At 57.1% G+C, this 18,940-nt stretch overlaps 2 protein-coding genes across 5 annotated transcripts; one reads left to right on the top strand and one right to left on the bottom strand.

The window, feature by feature from the left end:
• Positions 1–38: 38 nt before the first annotated feature.
• GAPDHS (glyceraldehyde-3-phosphate dehydrogenase, spermatogenic) lies at positions 39–9,991 on the bottom strand. Its single transcript, XM_087422257.1, has 11 exons — positions 9,919–9,991; positions 7,222–7,354; positions 6,374–6,470; positions 6,086–6,192; positions 3,100–3,190; positions 2,896–3,014; positions 2,411–2,492; positions 1,949–2,100; positions 1,625–1,787; positions 474–571; positions 39–395 (listed from the first exon to the last, which is right to left on the bottom strand). Exons 1-11 carry the CDS (start codon positions 9,989–9,991, stop codon positions 323–325), a joined length of 1,188 nt encoding a protein of 395 aa, XP_087278383.1. The 3' UTR covers positions 39–322.
• SBSN (suprabasin) lies at positions 9,749–18,243 on the top strand. 4 transcript variants are annotated; one of them, XM_087422200.1, is made up of 6 exons: positions 9,749–10,183; positions 11,544–13,495; positions 13,602–15,515; positions 16,952–17,017; positions 17,128–17,172; positions 18,027–18,243. In XM_087422200.1, exons 3-6 carry the CDS (start codon positions 14,040–14,042, stop codon positions 18,048–18,050), a joined length of 1,611 nt encoding a protein of 536 aa, XP_087278326.1. In that variant the 5' UTR covers positions 9,749–10,183; positions 11,544–13,495; positions 13,602–14,039; the 3' UTR covers positions 18,051–18,243. The 4 variants fall into 4 exon arrangements, 3 of the variants coding, with proteins under 3 accessions (XP_087278326.1, XP_087278325.1, XP_087278324.1); XM_087422199.1 differs by having other exon boundaries at positions 9,749–11,683; positions 11,823–13,495; XM_087422198.1 differs by having other exon boundaries at positions 9,749–11,986; positions 12,695–13,495.
• Positions 18,244–18,940: the final 697 nt, after the last annotated feature.

The following is an 18,940-nucleotide window of genomic DNA, read 5'->3' as shown; positions in this document are numbered from 1 at the left end:
GACGTCACGCGGGGCGCGACGGCGGCGCCGCACCGCGGTGGGAGCCTGCGCGGCGCGTCCGCTCGCGGGGCCCGGCTCGGAGTCTGGCGCCCCGGCCCGTGGCCGCGGGCCGCTCGGGAAGTGTGGGGCGGGCCGGAGCCCGAGGCTACCCTGCCGGGAGCGGCGCAGAGACATGCGGCGCAGGCGTGAGCACTCCGGGTTTTTATTGCACTGCTGCCCCAGAGGCGAGGCCCCTCGCGCGGGCGCCCTCCTCCCCGGGAGCCGCGCGCGGGGACGGGGGATACAGGTTCTGGCCCGGGGGCGGAGGAGGGGCCGTCCTGCTTCACTTGTCCCGGCTGAACATGTAGCGGAGGAGGTCCACCACGCGGTGACTGTAGCCGTATTCGTTGTCGTACCTGGGGAGGGAGGCAGGGGTCAGAGGGATGCTCCCGGCCACCCCGGCCTCCCGCGTTCTCTGACCCCTTCCTCCGTACCAAGAGATGAGCTTCACGAAGTTGTCGTTGAGCGCGATGCTGGCGTTAGCGTCGAAGATGGACGAGTGGGTATCGCCGACAAAGTCCGTGGAGACGACCTGGGCGTCAGAAAGTCAAAGATAAGTGTGGGTCGCGGAGCAGAGACCTCTAGGAGCGCAGGCTCTGACCCTGAGGCCCACTGTCCATCCATCGTCTGTTATATCTGATGGAGCCCTGCAGCGTCCGGGTTCTGGGGACAGGGTGTGAGGAAGGCACACGGGGGCTTTGCCTGGGGGGTGCTGGCCAAAGGACACAGGCAGACACCTGATGCTGCCCCAGTAAATAGCACTTCCTGGGAATAAGGCGGGCGCTTGGAGTGGGCCAGCACGCAGGCCCTCTCTGAGGGAGGCCGGCAGGCTGGGTCTGCATGACTCGGAGGATCTGGCCGACTCAGCCCTCGGCAGTGCCTGAGGTGGAAGGGGCTGCGGCACAGAGGCCCTGAGGGTTTGGCCCTAGTGGAAGGCCAGCGGGGCAGTGGGGGTGATGCGATCTGATCTCATTAAAACAAGCAATCCTGGCGGCTGTGTGAAGGTGGGCCTGCAGGAGATAAAGCAGGGAGACAGCACCAAAGGGGGACATACAGAGATGGCATTACTGGGGGCAAAGGGACAGTGACATCCATTCCTTACAGGGAAGGCACCTGGCCATAGCCTGCCCCGAACAAGTGGTGAAAAACGGGAGCTGTTGTTGTGTTCACTAAGCATGTATTGAGCACCTGCTGTGTGCCAGGCCCTGGGAAGACCGCTGGAGCTATGGAAGTGAAAAGATAGCCCCCAAATCCCTGCTCTCTTGGAGAGCACATGCTAGCAGGGCCCACAGTGACTGTGAAATGAAATTTCAGGTGAGGAAAGGGCCACAAAAAGAACTTCTTGCTGAAAAGGGAAGTTGAAGTAGAGATTTGGAGGAGGGGAGGGCAGATTGTGTGGCCACCAGGGGGCAGAGCTTTCCAGACCACAGGAGCAGCAAGTGCAAAGGGCCTGAGGCAGGGAGATCTGACCTTCCCAGTCCTGCAGTTCCTATCTTGGTCCATCATGAGCAGCTTCTTAGCAAGTGGAAAATCGTGCTCCCTCCCCAGAGGACACCTCCCAGGGTCCCCTCTCCTCAGCCCCTACCTCATCCTCAGTGTAGGCAAGGATGCCAGCCAGGGGCCCCTTGGCTGCTGCTTTTATGGCCTCCTTGATGGCTGAGTATGGGGTAGGCTGGACCAGGCGGCAGGTCAGGTCCACAACAGACACGTCTGGGGTTGGTACCCGGAACGCCATTCCCGTCAGCTTCCTGGAGTATCCCACATCAGAGGTGGGAATCAGAACCCAGAGACTTCTCCATCCATCCCCCCTGCCTCTGCTTTCCCCTCAATAGACACCTCAAGGATTGGGGCCAGTCTGGTCCTGCTGGGGTGCATCCCCCACCCTGGTTGCAGCTTCGTGCTCTCATACCCTTTGAGGTCTGGGATGACTTTGCCCACAGCCTTGGCAGCCCCTGTGGAGGCTGGGATGATGTTCTGGTGGGCGCCCCGTCCGTCTCGCCAGGCCTTCTTTGATGGCCCGTCCACCGTCTTCTGGGTGGCAGTGTAGGAATGGACTGTGGTCTTGGGAAAGAAGAGGGCCAAGGTGAGGCTTTCCTGCTCCTAAGCTCCGATATGTCTTTTTCCCAGGCCCAGGGTGGTGGCCCAGGTGTGGAGGCTGGTGGGGCCACCACCACAGACCATAGGAGGGGCACGTGCAGGCTGGGGTCCAGCCTTGTCTGCGAGTGGCACACTGTTTTAAAAGGCTTCACCACTGGTGGGCCTCTCCTCCTGAAACCAGTCTCCCTGTTAAGTCCACACACTAAGCAAGTCCTGGGAAGAAGACGTAGTTTCCCTGCCATCCCTCCTGCCCCCACCCCTGTCCCCAGCTCACCATCAGCCCTTCCACGATCCCAAATCGCTCATGGATGACCTTGGCGAGGGGGGCCAGGCAGTTGGTGGTGCAGGATGCATTGCTGAAACAGCCCGGGTGTGCAGGGGCTCTGTGAGGTGAGGCGCAGAGCCAGCCCTCCACCCTCGCCTGTCTCTTGGGGTAAGCACACAGGCCTGGCTTTGTGAGAAGTCAGGATGGGGATGAGGAGGATCATTGGGGATGCCTTCAGACTGAAGGAGGCACCAGAGGTGCAGCCGGGGAAGCTCCCGAGGCACGTTCTCCAGAAGTTGTGCATTTCTGACAGTTTTAGGGTCACGTTAACATGGTGGCTAAGGCTTGGGGAAGGAGAAGCAGATTGACGTGCAGGAAGCACTAGGAGTTGAGCGGGAGTGGGCGTGGGGAGGGTGAGTCCGATCCCTCCCCACCACAGGCTGGCACATGCTCCAGGCACCAACCACACACTTCAGGGTGTTGCTGCCCGTTACCTGACAATTTTCATAGAGCCAGGGTTGTAGTCCTTTTCGTTCACTCCTATGACGAACATGGGTGCATCCGGTGAGGGCGCACAGATGACCACACGTTGGGCGCCTGCCTCAATGTGGCTCTAGCAGAGGAGCACAGGTGTCATGAGGTGCTTCGAGTGCCACACCCTCACCCCAGTCAGCCCTGGGCACCTCTCCCCCACTTACTGAAGTTTCCTGTAAGGACAGGTACACGCCTGTGGACTCCACCACAAAGGGGCTCCCGACGGACCTCCAGGGGATGTCTCTGGGCTCCTTGCTGGGGAGGGTGGCAGTGCCATGAGTCACTCTCCCCCATGGGGCCTCGCCCTCTCCGTCCACGGCCTTCAGCGTTCCAAAGGCTGACCAGACACCTTCCCTCCTGGCCTGCAGCCGTCTGTCCCCCCACCCCTCACACACGGGGCTGCCCCAGATGGATTCCACCCTGCTGGTCTTGCCTCAGCACTGACGCCCCTTGCAGGCCACTTTTCTCGACTGCATCACCCCTGCTATGCCTGGGTACAAGCTGCCACCTCCCCAGTAGGCCTTAACCTCCCCAGGGGGACCATCCCTGACTCCTCCCAGCCAGGTCAGGCCCTTTGTACATGTGCTTCCTAGAATGTGACCTGGGGAGGGCAAGGTCTGCCCCACTGCCTCTGGTCTCCAGCCCTGGCACCCTCATCACGGCCCTCCTCGCCCCTCTTGTCTTTACCACTCAGCTCCCGCAACAGGGAGCCTGCTGCCAGAGGCCAGGCAGGTCCCTGAGGATAGACGCTGCCTCCAGAGAGCAGCTCCCGGGGGAGGACTGAGGCCTGGGGCAGCCCTGGGCCCAGCAGGGGCTAGTGGTGTACGTTGGGAAGGTAAAGGAGATTTTCTGTTTCTTTTTTATAAGTTTACATTTTTTTCTGATATTTTGCCAAATGTTTATATTTGAAACATATTAAACATCTAGCATTGCTGTTTTCTACTTGGCTTCAGCAAACAAGCAGTAAATGAATAAACAATGTTCTAGTCTTTTCCCTCACAGGGTTTATCACAGCTGCAGTATTTGCTTCTGTGATCATTTGTTAGCATCTGTCTTATCTTCTGGACTACACCATAGCAGCAGGGCTGGCCATCGAGCCTTCCCCCCACAGAAGGGTTTGGTCAGTGTTTGTGGGGTTTTGTGTTATTAGCCATTCTACACAGTTTACTGACTGCCTGCCAGGCGCCCCTGTCTCGGTGCGTTCCCTGTCCTGAACCCAGGTAACCCTCACGGCCTGAGGGTAAGGACTGTTACTATTGGCATTTTTCAGAGGAGCCAGCTGGCATCGCAGGCCGGCTGGCCTAGGATCTGCACTCTTAGCTGTGCTGCCTGAACGAAGGAATGAATGAATGAGCGGCTGCCACTCTTCCCCCTGGGCCACAACACATCCTTCTCTTTGCCTGGTCATCTGCTCTGTCAGGGAACACTTTTCATCATCTGGCCCAACTAGCTCTTCTCTGATGCCCCCATTTCCTGCCTTCCCAGCAGGGGGTGTGCACTTCTACAAATTCCTCCAATAGCAATTGCTGAGCTGGCATGGGGCAAAGAGTTGGCGCCCCAGGAGACCCCAGCCCCTTCTCTATGCTGTGGGCTCTGCCCTCCTGCCCAGAGGGCTGTTTTGAGGTTTCCATTCACTCCTTCAAGGAAGCCCTGAGTCTACTCAGCCAGGGCCTTCGCCTGTGCCTCTGGGTGCCAAAGCAGTGATGGTGACGCAAACCAACAGGGCCCTCCCTGCAAGGAGGCTGCGGCCTTGCGGGAAATGCCCTTCCCAGTGCTCCCCACTATGGCTGTGGTGGACATGACCATCGTCCCCATCAGATGACCTAGGAAACTGAGGCTCGGGGAAGTCCCATCCCTTGCCCAGGGTCCCCCAGCTCGGAAGGGTGGAACAGGGTAAGGTCATGCAAGCAGCGCGGCTCGTGCGGAGCCCTGGAGAACACGCACGGTGCAGTGATGGAGAGCGGATGGAGAGGGTAACCAGAGAAGGCAGCACCTGAGGGGGCACACATGGAGGGACAGCTGTGGGCATGGGGAAGGGGTGGGGGGATGCCCCAAGCGGCAGGAATGCCGGTGCCCAGGCCGAGGAAGGAAAGGACAGGGCACGTCTGAGTGGTGACAGCTCTGCTGGGATTGCTTGTGGCGTCATGATTCTAAACGGGTCAAGGAGCTTCTCCCATTGCCCAGACTCCGGTCCCCGCCTCCACCCAGCCCTGACCACCTCCCTACAGCCTTCCCTGCTCTCATTATCTCTCGCCCCACCCCCAACAAATGAGAGGAGAGGGGCTGAGAGGAGCCACTGGGAGGAGCACTGGGAAGGCTTGTGAGCACGCACGTGCAAGTCTGAGGCTGCCCCGGGTCTGGCAGTGGCCAATTATATTAGATAAAGTAGGTCTGCTGTTTTCCATCTTATAAATTTTTTTTGATGTCTTGAAAATGTTTGTATTTGAAGCATATTAAACGTCTAATGTTGCTGCTTTGGACTTACAGATTCTAAACATCCTTAAATGAAGGAGGATGATTACTGAGAACCATGTGAAGTGGGTACTAAGGAGTCAGCATTGCCGGGTGTCAGAGGTGCTGGCTCAGGGTCCCAAGAGGTGGATGCCAGTGTGGCTGAGGTGACATGGGAAGGCCGGGAGGTGGGGCACATAGTGGTTGGGGGCCCCATCAGGAGCTGGGGTTTTATTCGTGGAGTGAAGGGAAGCCATTGGAGGATTTAAGTAGGAGTAACCAGGTCCAGTTGATGTTTTAAAAAGGCCTCTGGCTGCTGCCTAGGAACCGAGTGGAAGTGCTTGGCTAGATGGCGATGCCATTTCCTGGGAAGGGAGATGAATAGGTTTGGGGGTTGGAGGAGAATCAGGAGTTGAGTTTTAGACAAGTTGAGCTGGTATGCCTGTGAGAAAGCATGCAAATATGTGTTAAATAAAAAGTATTCTTGAGTACAGTGAAGCATCTGTCTAGATTAGTGCTTCTTAACCATTTTAGGGGTCAGGGACTTCTCTGAGACCCTCTCTCCAAACCGGTACCCAGTGCCATGCACATACACAATTTGGGGGGTTGTGAGCCCCATGTGAGGCTGGAATCCCACTTCAGTCATCTCTACATCCGCTGCATTAATATGTTGCAGGTGTGCATCAGAGCTGCCCTTACCACTGGAAGACACGGATCTCGCGGTTATCCACGACCAGCTGTCCGTTCTTGTACTCCACACTCCCCTTGTATCGGCCGTGGGTGGAGTCATACTTAAACATGTACACCTGCGGGAGACAGCGGGCTCCTAGTCTTGGGGTGGTAGGGGTGGGGGAGCGAGCATCCTTAGGGAGTTCCCACCTTGGTCAAGGTTCCACTTTGCAGCTGGGAGCCTTCCATGGAGCTCCCCTGAACCCCTCCCCACTCCAGCCCTGCCCCTCCCGATCCTCCCCCCTGCCTGCTGCTCACCATGTATTCTGGGTCAATGAACGGATCATTCACTGCCACCACCTTAACGCCCTTCTCCATGCAGGCACGAAGCACCAGGCGACCGATGCGTCCAAATCTGGTGAGGACAAGGGTTGTGGGGGTATCCTCAGAGTCCTCGGCCAGCAGACAGAGGAGGGGACCCAGAGGGGGTAACAGAGGAGGCCCACTCAAGGGGACTGGGTGGGACTCAGTCTGGGGAAGAGGGCAGCCAGCCCTGTGGGGGCCGCTATCATCTGTTGCCCAGGTGGCCTCTCCAGCCTCTTCTCTGCTTTCTCTGTTTCCTCTGCCCGTCCATCCCCTACCCCTAGTCCTAACCTTGGGGCTGGACGGATCTTGTAGAACTGCGGGTCAGATTATGTCTCTTGGCCTGAAAACCTCCATGACTATCAGTAAAACCAGATCCAGATGTCTTACCGTGGCCTGCCAGGCCCTTGGGGCTTTCCACCGCCCTCCCTCCTCTTCTCCCTGGCCTGCCCCACACCAGCCACACTGACTTCTTGCTGTGACTCAGTCGTCGCTCCAGTGTCACCTCCCAGAGGCCCCCCCTGACCCCCTGGTGAACACTGCCCTCTCAGTCTTACTCTGCCCCTGAGTTCCATACTGCTCACAACACAGCCCTGAACCGTTGTGTTCCTTATTTGATTGTCTTCCTGCCAGAAGGTGAGCTCTCTGAGGGGGGAGCCCTGTCCACCTTATCCCTGTGCTTCTCCAGGGTGGGCAGAATGAAAGCACTGAAGGGGAGGAATGTGGAGAGGCCCCAGTGAGTAACTGAGGAGAGGCTTGGCCCCAAGGCTTCAGGAACGGCTCAGAGGCCAGGGCCGACTCACCCATTGATGCCGACGGTCAGCTCCTGAAGCACAGAAACCTTCTTGGGTGGAGGAGGCGGGGCTTCCTCCTTGACTGGCTTGGGCTCCGGTGCTGCCTCAACCTTGGGCTCGGGTGGGGGCGGTGCTCTGGTCACTGTGGGGGGGAGTGGGGGGCAATGAGCTGCACCATCACAGTGAGAGAGAAGGGACCATCTTTGCCACCCAGGACCAGTTGCTGGCTCCTGGTCCCTAGTGGCCAACCATCCAGTCTGGTGTTTCCCAAACCTAGTGATGCACAGGATGAGCAGGACCAGGGCGCCTGCCTGGAGATTCTAACTCAGTGGGCATGTATTGTCAACAGTTGCTTGGGGTGATATTCTCTGTGCCTCAGTGTTCTCCTCTAAAGTGGAGATAATAATAGTACTTCTCTCGGAGGCTCACTGTGAGGATTAAGTGAGGTAATACATGTGGTGCTTACGAGACAGTCTAGGGAACACTCCACATACATTAGTGTTTCAAAGATCATTTCTCAAACTTGTTGGATAACTGATCTAGCTCAGTGGTCCCCAAACTGTTCTGAGGATCACAATCGCCGGGAGGACTCTTCTGGGGGAAACCTGACTCAGTAGGTCTGCACTGAGGCCCAGGAATCCTGCGTCCTACAAGCACTCCAGGGGATTCCTAGCCTCAGAGAAGTCTAGAAAGCACAGGTCTATCATAACATGAAACAAATGGAATCCCGTATCAGCTCCCGCCTCTCCACATGCACACTTCTCCCGCACTGCATTTAAAACCACCTGTGCTTGGAGGTGTCTACCTGAGCTACAGATGAGGGCTTGAGGAGAGGAGGGGGCCGTGGTGGAGACCGCAGGCAGGGGGCCTGGCTGGCAGAGGGTTTCAAGCTGGGGATCAGGCCTGGATGTCAGCTGCCTGCCAGCTGTGTGGTCTTGAGCAAGTTAAGAAACCACTCTGGCCTGTTTCCTGGTGTCACATCTGACCCTCCACCTGGGGGCTACTGTGAGGACTCAGATCTCAAGGCCCAGTAGCTGCTGATTTTAATAGCGGGGAGGACATCTGATACTGAGAGGAGTCATGAGGAAAGGGAGAGGAAGGGGTTGGAGGGAGGCTGGAGGATGAAGGTGGGAGCTGTGTTTGGCACTAGAATCAAAAGCACCTGGGAGGCGGGGTAGGAGCCGTGCCAGCTGCCCTGTCTGTCTCCCTGACCTCTTGGGCTGCCACAGACAGACCTTGTGGCCTGAGGCTGGGTTGCGGGTGTTTCCACTAGCAGTACAAGTCCATAAAGGTATTAGTTTATTGGTGGCAGTGACCCTGTGGTTATTGGTGACCCAGAGGATATTTGCGTTCCTGGGGTTCTGTTTCTACCATTACGAAAGGCAGAGATTTGTCTGTCTGGGTGAAGAGTGGGCATCTGAGCCCACTCGGCCACCTTTCAAAAGAAAACTCAGGTGGTCCTCCTCTCCCAACTTCCCCCAGGCTTCCCCTGGTCTCCCCTCTCCACCAGGGCTGGGGTACACGGGCTGGAGGAAGGCTACTGTGCCGGCAAGGAAGAGCCCGGAGGAGCTTCAGTGATGAGGGGTCACCTGCTAGGTGAAGCAAGGGCACAGGCGCGCTCTCCCCCAATTACAGTAACGCTCCCATCTCCCGCGGGTGCCGCTGCGGGTTAGGAGCGGTGCGGAGCTCCTCACGTGCACCAAGCTCACTGAGTCCTGGGAGGCATGCGCCATAAATGCACTTCACAGAGGGGACACCAGGCCTGGTCACGGAGCGAGTGATGAGCAGGGAGGGGGCTCAGGGCCCGCCGCCGTTATCTGTGTGCCACTGCTGCGTCTTTCAGGGATTCCGGGACCCTGGAGCCCAGACTAAGCCACGCCCCCGGCCACGCCCCCCACACCGCGGGGCGGAGGTTTCTGGGCCGCCCCGCCCGAGGTCAGCGAGGAGGCCGCGAGCGAATGGGGTTGCCCTCCCGGAAGACCAGGGTTCGTCTGGCTGGAGTGTGTGCACCTCTGGCTGGGTGAGGCAGGGCTGCCCAATGGCCCGACTCCACTATTCCCGTGCTGGGGAAGTGGTTTGCGCTCTCTTACCTCTGTTGGCCAGTCTGTAAAATGGGGACAGTTTAAGTACAGGGGCCTCAACAGGTGGTTGTGAGGCTTCAATGCGCGCACGCCTGTGAAGTGCTTGGCACGGCCCTATCCTCGCTTTGTGCAACAGAGGGAGGACAAAGCTCGCCTACCCTCAAGCCACCCTTTCGCGCGGGTCAACAGGAGCGGCAATTTCACGTGAGACCTGGCTCGTCGCGGGTCTTCACTACCCAGCTGCTCCTCAGAGATGCCCCCTCGTAAACCCAGCTCCAGCCTCCATCCTGGCTCTATTCCTACCCTTCCACCGCGCGCTAGCAAAGCCCACCCTGAGGGCTGGGGTCCCCGTCCCTTCCACCGTCGCCGTAGAAACTACTTTGCCAGCAAACACGGGGGGGATGGGGGGGAGGGGGGAGGGAGGGAAGCGGCTCCGGGAGGGAAGAGCCCCGGCGGCAGGGGGCGGCCCCACCCCGCGCCTCCTGCCCGCCTCCCTCCAGGACACTGGACGGTGCGCACACTCGCTGAAGGGGCTCGGACCCGGCGTGCGCCCTGTGCGGGGCTGGACGTGCTCCCCGACCGCCCTTTCTTCCCGTCCCCAGGATCGCCCCGACGCCTCCCTCACCCGGGCATAGGCACGGTTGTCGCAGCAGCTGGACGACGGTGACATTGGTGAGGACGATGTCGCGTTTCGACATGGCCTCCTAAGGTTTCATGGCCTAGACGTCCCTGGACCCACCACGATGTTACTGTGATGTGATGCGGGGCGCCGGGGCTCCTGGGGCGGGAGCTCCTTGCTGTGACGTCACAGTGCCCAGTGACGTCACAGAGGCCCTATCCCAGTCGGGGCCTGTGACTTCCGCACCACCGTTCCAAGGCCACCCACTGAGGTATAGAATGGAATCCAATTTTTGCAATGGTCCTCAAAGCCCTTTCCTCTCCTTCTGTCTCTCTCCGCAACACCTCCAGACCCCCATTCCTTGACCCCACTCTGCGGAGTTACCCTAGCTGGTTCCTTTTGTCAGGAAAGCCCTGCCCAGGTCTTCCCCGGGCTGCCTCTTGGTTTCCCTCAGATGCCACCCTTTAAGAGAGGCCCTCCTCACTCCACATCAAAAGTTCTCTTCTTTCTCAGTCCCCATCTGCTGACATCCCACCCCCCTCAATCTACCCATCTTCCAGGAAGCCTTCTCTGACTTCCCATCCTGAGTTAGATGTTCCAATGTGCCAAACCACTCCAGGATTACACTGTCTTTTCTCTGGAAAACTCATCTTGTTTATTCATTTGTTTTCTTGCCAGTTGTCTCTGCCCACTGGCCTGTAAGCTCTGGGAAGGCAGAGTGCTTGTCACCTTCATCACTTTTATGTCCTAGTGACTAAAAGAATGTTTGGCACTTAGAAGGTGCTTGCTCAATAAATAATACCAGAATGAATAAATAAATGTCACCTCCTCAGGTTTCTTCTGATCTCCAATCTTAAAGCAACTTCCACGTCATTTCCTCTCGCAGCACCCCAGTTTCTTCCTTGTGGCCTTTCATATCGTTTGTTATGATCTAGTTATTGATGGATTTGTTCACCATGTCCCCCGGGGGGCTGTAAGCCCCCAACAGGGCGTGCATTCTTGTCTGTTTTGCTCATCACTGGTCTTCCAGTACCTAGAACTGGGCCTGGCACAAAACAGGCTCTCAATAAACAGGGAAGAACAAACGCTGTGTCAGATGGCCCCCTTCCCCTAAAGCCCTGGGGGTGGGGGCTTGCTTGCACATCTGTGACTCACAGGCAGGCACCTTCACCTGCAGGGCCAGGTGACGCAGCTGTTACCAAGATTTAAGGGGTGTGGGGGTTTGGGCCAGGAAGGAGTCACCAGCCGAGAGAGAGGTGTGGAAGCCAGAAGGGGCAGAGTGACATAAATTCTTCCTTCCCCAAACCTCCATGGGATTCCATTCACCAAGCACCTGTCATGGGACAGAGTGAGGATGGCCTGGGCAAAGTGAAAGTAAATTGGGTGCACAAATGGGGAGGTTTCAATAAGCCAAGACCGAAAAGCAAATATTAATAAAATGAAGGGGGACAAACTTAACATGTACCGTCAAGGGAGGGAAGAGAGACCACACAAATAAAACCAGGGCTGAAAGGGGCTGATTTTGTACAACTTTACAATCATAGATGTGAAAAGCTAGATGCAATTAAAAATTTTCTTAGAAAATATAAAGGATCAAAACTGGTGCAAAAAGAAATGGCAAATCTGAATAGGCCAGAAACAAGAGAAGAAACAAAGACTGAAGATCTATCCTTGCAAAGGCTGATTCAGATCTAGACGACTGCAGGCGGGATCTGCTGAGCCTTGGGAATATGTGCCCGTCTCCAGGAACTGGTGTGGATCCCGGCAGGAGGTGGGTGGCCTGGCAGTGGCTCCTGGGGGAAGAAGCTCTGGGTGGGCACATGCTCTGAGACCTGCAGATCAGCAGGCATACTGTGTGTACGTATGTCGCTGTGATGGCTCAGCTACTGAAACCTCCCCGCTCACTCTAGGGAAGCGGCACAGTGACCTTACCACAACCAGCAGAGGACAGCAAGGAAGGGACAGCAGCTCCAGACCAATCTCACTTATGGAGCCAGATGCCAAAGCCCTGAGTGAAACAGTGGCAGATGGGAATGGAGAGACTGAGGAGAGGGCCTGGGGTTGACGGAAGATGGTAGGTTGGGGCAGAAGAGAGAAGGGAAGTACATTTCAAAAGGAGAAGCCCCTCTTGTAATCTTGGGGCAGATTAGGATTCTGAACTCACCCCCCACCCTTCTCCACCCAGCAGTCGGGCATGGGAAACTCTCTCATTTAGGCACTGGACAAGGGCACGAAAGCCACGCCCAAGGTTGCCCAGGGATTGCTCTGTCCCTGGAGTGTGAAACCGGGAAACAGATTTGATGAGCTCAAGCTTGGAGAGGTGGCTCAATTAGTCACGCTCCAGAGGCAGAGCCTAGAGCAGGCAGAAGCTCGGGGTCTCTGGGCCCGGGTGGAGCCAAGTTTCCCGGATCTAGGGTGGAACGCTGGGTCCTGCAAGGGGAGTGGGCCTGTCACCCTTGTTTGCGCGAAGCCTGAAAACACGTGCAGATTCTCGCCACACCTGGGCACCCACACACATAACTCTGCCACCCCCACTTGCTCACACCCTGCACATTCCTTCCTGCCTGGCCCTCCCACCAGCCATCCCACCTCCACTTCCTCTTTCCATCTCTCCCCTTGGCACCAAAACCCAATATCTTTCACCCCTGCACAACTGTACCCACCCACCAGCTCTCGTCCTTCTGGTCTCTGCCTCCCTCTGAACTAGCTCCAGGTCGGGATGCTGCGACAGACCTAGCAGCCACCACTTACCTTTCCTTCTGATGCCCCTCTTCACCCCCAGGCCAAACTCACAGCCACTTCCCCCTCCAACTCGTGCCACTATGTCAGCACGTGGGGCTTCAGGTTGGAACCTAGGAGGAGGAGGGCAGAAGGATGAGCTCCTGGCCCCCAGCCCTCCCGGCTGACAGTCTCCTGCTGCCCCTGGTCTTCGGCCCCTCCCTGTGGCTGCCTCAACCGGCTTTTCAGGAGACACTGCGTCCTGTTCCAGCTCGTGGCAATCAGCCCCCTGCCCTTGCCCAAGGGCTGGGAGGCAGGAGGCCAGGATTCAGTGACAAGAATGTGATCCTGGCTCCAAAATCTGCAGCCCTCCCCAAGGGACCCTGGGTTTCCCAGGGGACCCAGGTAGCCTTCCTTCCAGCACCCCTGGAGACTCAGGCTCAGGCCTGGCCTCTCCTCCCTTGGCTTTTTCTAATCCATCCTTTGTTCAATCTATAAATATGTACTGCCCCCCAGGCAATGTTAGAAGTTGGGGCTATAACAGTGACCAACACAGACGAAGACCCTGTCTTCTGTAAGTTTACAATCTGGTAGGTGAGACTGACAATAAAAAAGATGAATTTTGGATTGTGGTAAGTGCTATAAAAACAACAGGATGATATGACAGAGTATAACTAGGGGACGGCCAGGGAAGGTTTTTTGAGAAGGTGACATCTGAGCTAAGAACAGAATGAGGAGGAACCCGCCATGTGGAGATCTGAGTTCTGCATTCTAGGCAGAGAGAACAGCAAGTCAAAGGCCATGAGGCAGGAATGAGCTTGGTGTGTCTGAGGACCAAGGAGAAGACCTGTGTGGCTGGAGCAGAGTAAGTTGCGGGGGGTGGGGGGTGGGTGTCGACAAGAATAATAAGAACAAGGTCTGATGACTGTGAGATGATCTCTCCCTCTTGACTGTACCTCCCCTCTTTCCAGACTCTCACTGCTGGGGAAGCTGGATGCTTAGACCCCCTGAGGAGAGTGAAGATGCTGAAGAACAAGGCCCGGGTGCCAGGGATGGGGGTGACTGAAGCTGGGATTGGGAGAGAGGAGGCCTGGATAGTGAGTGAGGAATGAAAAGAGCAGGTGGATGGAAAGGCAGACATCTGAGCTCTGGGGTGGAGGGCCCAAGCTGGGCCAGGAGCAGAGATGCCCTGTGAGTCTTCTCCATTCATGACTCACCCTCTCTTCCTCCTCCTCTTCATTGCTCAACCCCAAATCTCCCTGGGAAATACCTCCCTGACTAGGGACCAAGTCAGTGCCTCAAAGGAGTAGTTGAGTCATGAGGGGTGGAGAAGAGGGAGGGAGGCAGAGGATAAATAGCAGCTTTGCTTCCCTGGCTCCTCTCTGCATCCTCCCTGCCCTCCCAACAATATGCATCTTGCCAGTTTGGTCAGCTCCTGCTCCCTTCTACTGCTGTTGGGGGCCTTGCCTGGATGGGCAGCCAACGATGACCCCATTGAGAAGGTCATCGAAGGGTTCAACCGAGGGCTGAGCAATGCAGAGAGAGAGGTGGGCAAGGCCCTGGAAGGCATCAATAATGGAATCACTCAAGCCGGAAGGGAAGTGGAGAAAGTTTTTAATGGACTTAGCAACATGGGCAGCCAGGCCGGCAAGGAGGTGGACAAGGGCATCCAGGGATTCAACAATGGCTTGGACAAGGTAGCCCATGGGATCAACAATGGCGTCGGACAAGCAGGAAAGGAAGCAGAGAAGTTTGTCCATGGGGTCAACCACGCTGCTGGACAGGTTGGGAAGGAGGCAGACAAAATGATTCAGGGGGTTCATCATGGGGTGAACCAGACAGGAAGTGAGGCAGGGAGGTTTGGCCAGGGGGTCCACCATGGGGTCAATGAGGCCTGGAAGGAGGGAGAGAAGTTTGGTCAGGGGATCCATCATGGAGTTACCCAGGCCGGGAAGGAGGCAGAGAAGTTTGGTCAGGGGATCCATCATGGAGTTACCCAGGCCGGGAAGGAGGCAGAGAAGGTTGGTCAGAGGATCCATCATGGAGTTACCCAGGCCGGGAAGGAGGCAGAGAAGGTTGGTCAGGGGATCCATCATGGAGTTACCCAGGCCGGGAAGGAGGCAGAGAAGTTTGGTCAGGGGATCCATCATGGAGTTACCCAGGCCGGGAAGGAGGCAGAGAAGTTTGGTCAGGGGATCCATCATGGAGTTACCCAGGCCGGGAAGGAGGCAGAGAAGGTTGGTCAGGGGATCCATCATGGAGTTACCCAGGCTGGGAAGGAGGCAGAGAAGTTTGGTCAGGGGATCCATCATGGAGTTACCCAGGCCGGGAAGGAGGCAGAGAAGTTTGGTCAGCATGTTCATTATGCCGCAGGGCAGGCTGGGAAGGAGGGAGACAAAACAGCCCAAGGTGTCCATCCTGGGGTCAACCAGGCTGGGAAGGAGGTGGAGCACTTTGGCCAGGGGGTCCACCATGGGGTTAATGAGGCCTGGAAGGAGGCAGAGAAATTTGGTCAGGGGGTCCACCATGCTGCTGGGCAGGCTGGGAAAGAGGGAGAAAAAGTGGTCCAAGGGCCCCATCATGGAGTTACCCAGGCTGGGAAGGAGGTGGAGAAGTTGGGCCAGGATGTTCACCATGCCGTTGAACAGGCCGGAAAGGAAGCAGACAAAGTGGTCCACAATGGGGTCAACCAGGCTGGGAAGGAGGCAGAGAAATTTGGCCAAGAGGTCCACCATGCTGCTGGCCAGGCTGGAAAGGAAGCGGAGAAGTTTGGCCAAGGGGTCCACCACGCTGCTGGCCAGGCTGGGAAGGAGGCAGACAAGTTGCAGCAGAATGTTCATAATGGGGTCAACCAAGCCGGCAAGGAAGCCAACCAGCTGCTGAATGTAGGTGAACAGCGGTGGGAGAGGGGGAAACAGGGCTAGGGGAGGGGGAGGTTAACCCCTTGGGATGTTTGGGGAGTCCACGTAGCCTTCATTTGGTGAAAGAAGCTTAGGCAGCTCTGTAACCATGTCCTCCTCCTTCCTCCATCTCCCTTACAAAGGAGCTGGTGGTCAGCTGGTCAGACGGATGAAGCCACCTTATCCGCAAAGCCCTCTACCAGACAGTGTGGACTGGATCCAGTCCCACCTTCAGGGAGCTGCCCTCCTAGTTAGGGAGGTCTACAGGGAGGAACACGAAGCCTCTCCTGGGGAACAGGAAACAGTTACTGAGCCAAGAGCTATTACAGTGCAATCAGCGTGCGTGTTGAGAAAACCAAGAGCATCAGAGTGAGTGTGAGGAATAGCTTTTGGAGATCAGCCCTATTCTGTTTAATTTTCATAATGAGCCTCTGAGGTAGTGAGGGTGAGGATGCTGACTCCCTGATTCTCAGATAAGGAAACAGAGCTCAGCGAGGTTTAAGGGCTCTGCCAAGATTGTGTGGCTAGTACACGGCTTTGGTGAATCAAAGGTCAGGGTTCTTTCTCTTCCTCCACACTGTCCCATCAGAGGAGGGCTCCTGGAGGATTTCTGATCCCCATTTATGGAGAGGGAATAGTTACTGGAGGCTGGGAGAGGCAAGCAGTGCCATGCACAGTAGAACAGGCACGAAGGGGCGGGGGAGTGGGGAGTGTGGGGTGGAGGCTTGGGGAATAGAAGCCTGCCTGCCTCCATTCCCCCCTGTCCAGTCTCCATCAGGAGTCTTGGGGATACCATCTTGAGGCCTGGCCCAGACCTCAAAGCCCATAGCCACATGGTGGTGGGTGGGGAGGAAGGGACTATGCAGACAGTGTGCACAGTAGGGGAAGGGCTCTGAGTCAGAAGGCAGGATTCACCAGGTAGGGGCCAGGAGAGGGCTGTTTGTTACAGGACTCAGGCTGGCAGCAGTAGAGTGGGGGTAGGGGCACTGCTGAGTGTCTGGGGACAGGGTTCAGGACAGTTAGGGGTCAGGCTAGAGTGTGTGCAGAAGGGGTAGATCTGAGATCAGAGCCAAGGTTACACTCTGGTCCTGGTATTTGCGTGGGTCCTCTGGGTTCCCTTCCAGTCAGGCCCCTTCACAGTGACTGAGCGCATCTCATGAACTGAAATCAAAGGGAATGGGGGGAAGACTGGTCAGGAGGGGCAGCCGTCCTTTTTGGCTTTTCTTCCCATCTCTCACAGAATTCCCACAGCAACCTGGGCTTGGGGTTTTCTCTCTGGTTGATGAGGGCGCCGGGGGTTAGCCTATGCCTCCTGCCCCAGCCCCAGTCACCCCAGAGGGCAGCAGGTCACTGGGGAAAAGGAACTTGGGAGACCCTCAAGGGCCGAGGGGTTGTAATGACGGTCTGGGCTTTGTCCACAGGGCAGTCAACACGGCGGTTCCACGGGCCAGCATGGAGGGGCCACAACCACAACCTTAACGTCTGGAGTAGGTCTCCCGGGCACGGCGTGGACTGGGAGGTGTGGGGGAGTGGAGGCCCTCCTAGGGTGGTGGTGGGGCACATGCTGGGCACTGACTCTCTCATCCTTGAATTCCAGGCCTCGGTCAACAAGCCCTTCATCAACTTCCCAGCTCTGTGGAGGGTGAGTGCCCGCCTGGCGTCCGTCTTGGGAGATATTGTTACACACCCCACCCACCCCCCACCCCCACCATAGCCCATTCACAGGCAACGTCACTGAGGACAGACCTCAGCCTTTGCAGAGACAATCCAACCTGCTGGCCGGCTCTGGTCTTCCCTTTCTTCACCTGCTCTTTGCCCTTCGCATCCTGCTTTCGTCTTTCGGGTGCTTTCCATTCTCGCCGAGGCAAACATGAGCTGGAAGAAAAGACCTCCAGGGGTCCACGTGCATCTGGGCGCCAGTGGGGGAGGGCCTGCTGAAACATCCCCTCCATGTGCCCATCCTCTCTTCTCATCCTCTTCCCTCCGGTTCTTACACCTAAACCCGCTGTGACCCCGCTGCTGCCTCGCAGCACTGTGCTGGCTGGTGGGAACCTGTGGCTCTGCCCTTTCCCCGGCTGACAGGGTTCCCCCAGGATAAAGGCTCCTGTGGGATCCTGGTCCTCACCCTGGGCCCGAAGTCCAGTCCCAGCTCTTCTCTTTGCATTTAGTACATCAGCTGCCTGAGCCTGGGGCAGAAGGGTGAGGGTGGATCAGAGCCCTGTACCCAAAGGCACCCCATCATTTACTCTTGGGCTATCGGGATGGCAGGGGACCCTCTGAGGCAAAGCAGACAAAGCTTCTCCTGGTACCTCTGCCTGGGAGGGCTGGCTCCCTGTTTTTCCCAAATCTAGGTGCCACCTTCCTTAAGCTATTCCCTAGAATATAAGCAATTCCTGGGCCAGAGTAGCCAGTTTCCCTCTCCTTTCTCTCGGGGAGAGGTCTCGGTCCCCCGTGACCGTGTGCCTGCATTCACTCCCTCTCCCTTCTCTCTTCCAGAGCGTCACCGACATCATTCCCTGAACTGAGGCACTGGCCTTGCTGAGCAGACTGACGTTCCTGTTGTCCCATCAGCTGAGATGACCTGGAGGAGCTAGGGGTGGGGGCTGGACTTCTGGAGCCCCCTAAGGGGGCTCTACTGAGACTTGTGAATAAATATGACACACTGTACTCTCACCATGGGTTTCTGTGCTCCCTAGGGAGGGATCAGTGGGGGAGGCTGGTCTTTTCTCCTCTTGCTCCTCTGCTGAAGGAGCTGGGGGTCTGATGCACAGGATGGGGGGAGCTGGAGATTTCAGGCTGGTCAGATCTGAGAGGGCGGTTCCAGGGACAAGCCCTGCTTCCCTGGTGTGCAAAGTTCCTGCTCGGCACCAGGAGGAGCATCGGGCAGGGCCAGTCATGGGGGCAGAAGCACCAGGGAAGAGAATGGCAGGAACCTAGGTGGAGCCTGAGGGGACAGCATCCTCATTCGGGGACGTGGCCCAAAGGAATGACAATAGCGACCTGTGTTGACTGGGCAGTTTCAGCCTGCATGGCTCCCTCCTGGGCGCTTCCCGTGCATGACATCACTGAAGTCTCCCAGCCACCCAGGGAGGTAAGAGGTGCTGTTCTTGCTCCATCTGATAGAGAAGCATGTGGAGGCTCTCGCGGGGTAAGAAATAAGACCAAGGTCACAATGGGGTCGGCTTGGTGGCACAGCAATTAAGTGTGCACCCTCCTCTTTGGTGGCCCGGGGTTCGCAGGTTCAGATCCCGTGTGCACACTGACGCACCGCTAGTCGAGCCATGCTGTGGCAGCGTCCCATATAAAGCAGAGGAAGATGGGCACGGATGTTAGCCCAGGGCCAATCTTCCTCAGCAAAAAAACAAAAAAAAAAACCAAAAAAAAACAGAGGAGGATTGGCATCAAATGTT

The sequence above is a fragment of the Ceratotherium simum genome, chromosome 33 (genome assembly GCF_057802395.1).
Source record: "Ceratotherium simum simum isolate JZ-2026a chromosome 33, ASM5780239v1, whole genome shotgun sequence".
Classification (NCBI taxonomy): Eukaryota; Metazoa; Chordata; class Mammalia; order Perissodactyla; family Rhinocerotidae; genus Ceratotherium; species Ceratotherium simum.
This window is presented reverse-complemented; position numbering and strand designations above follow the sequence as displayed.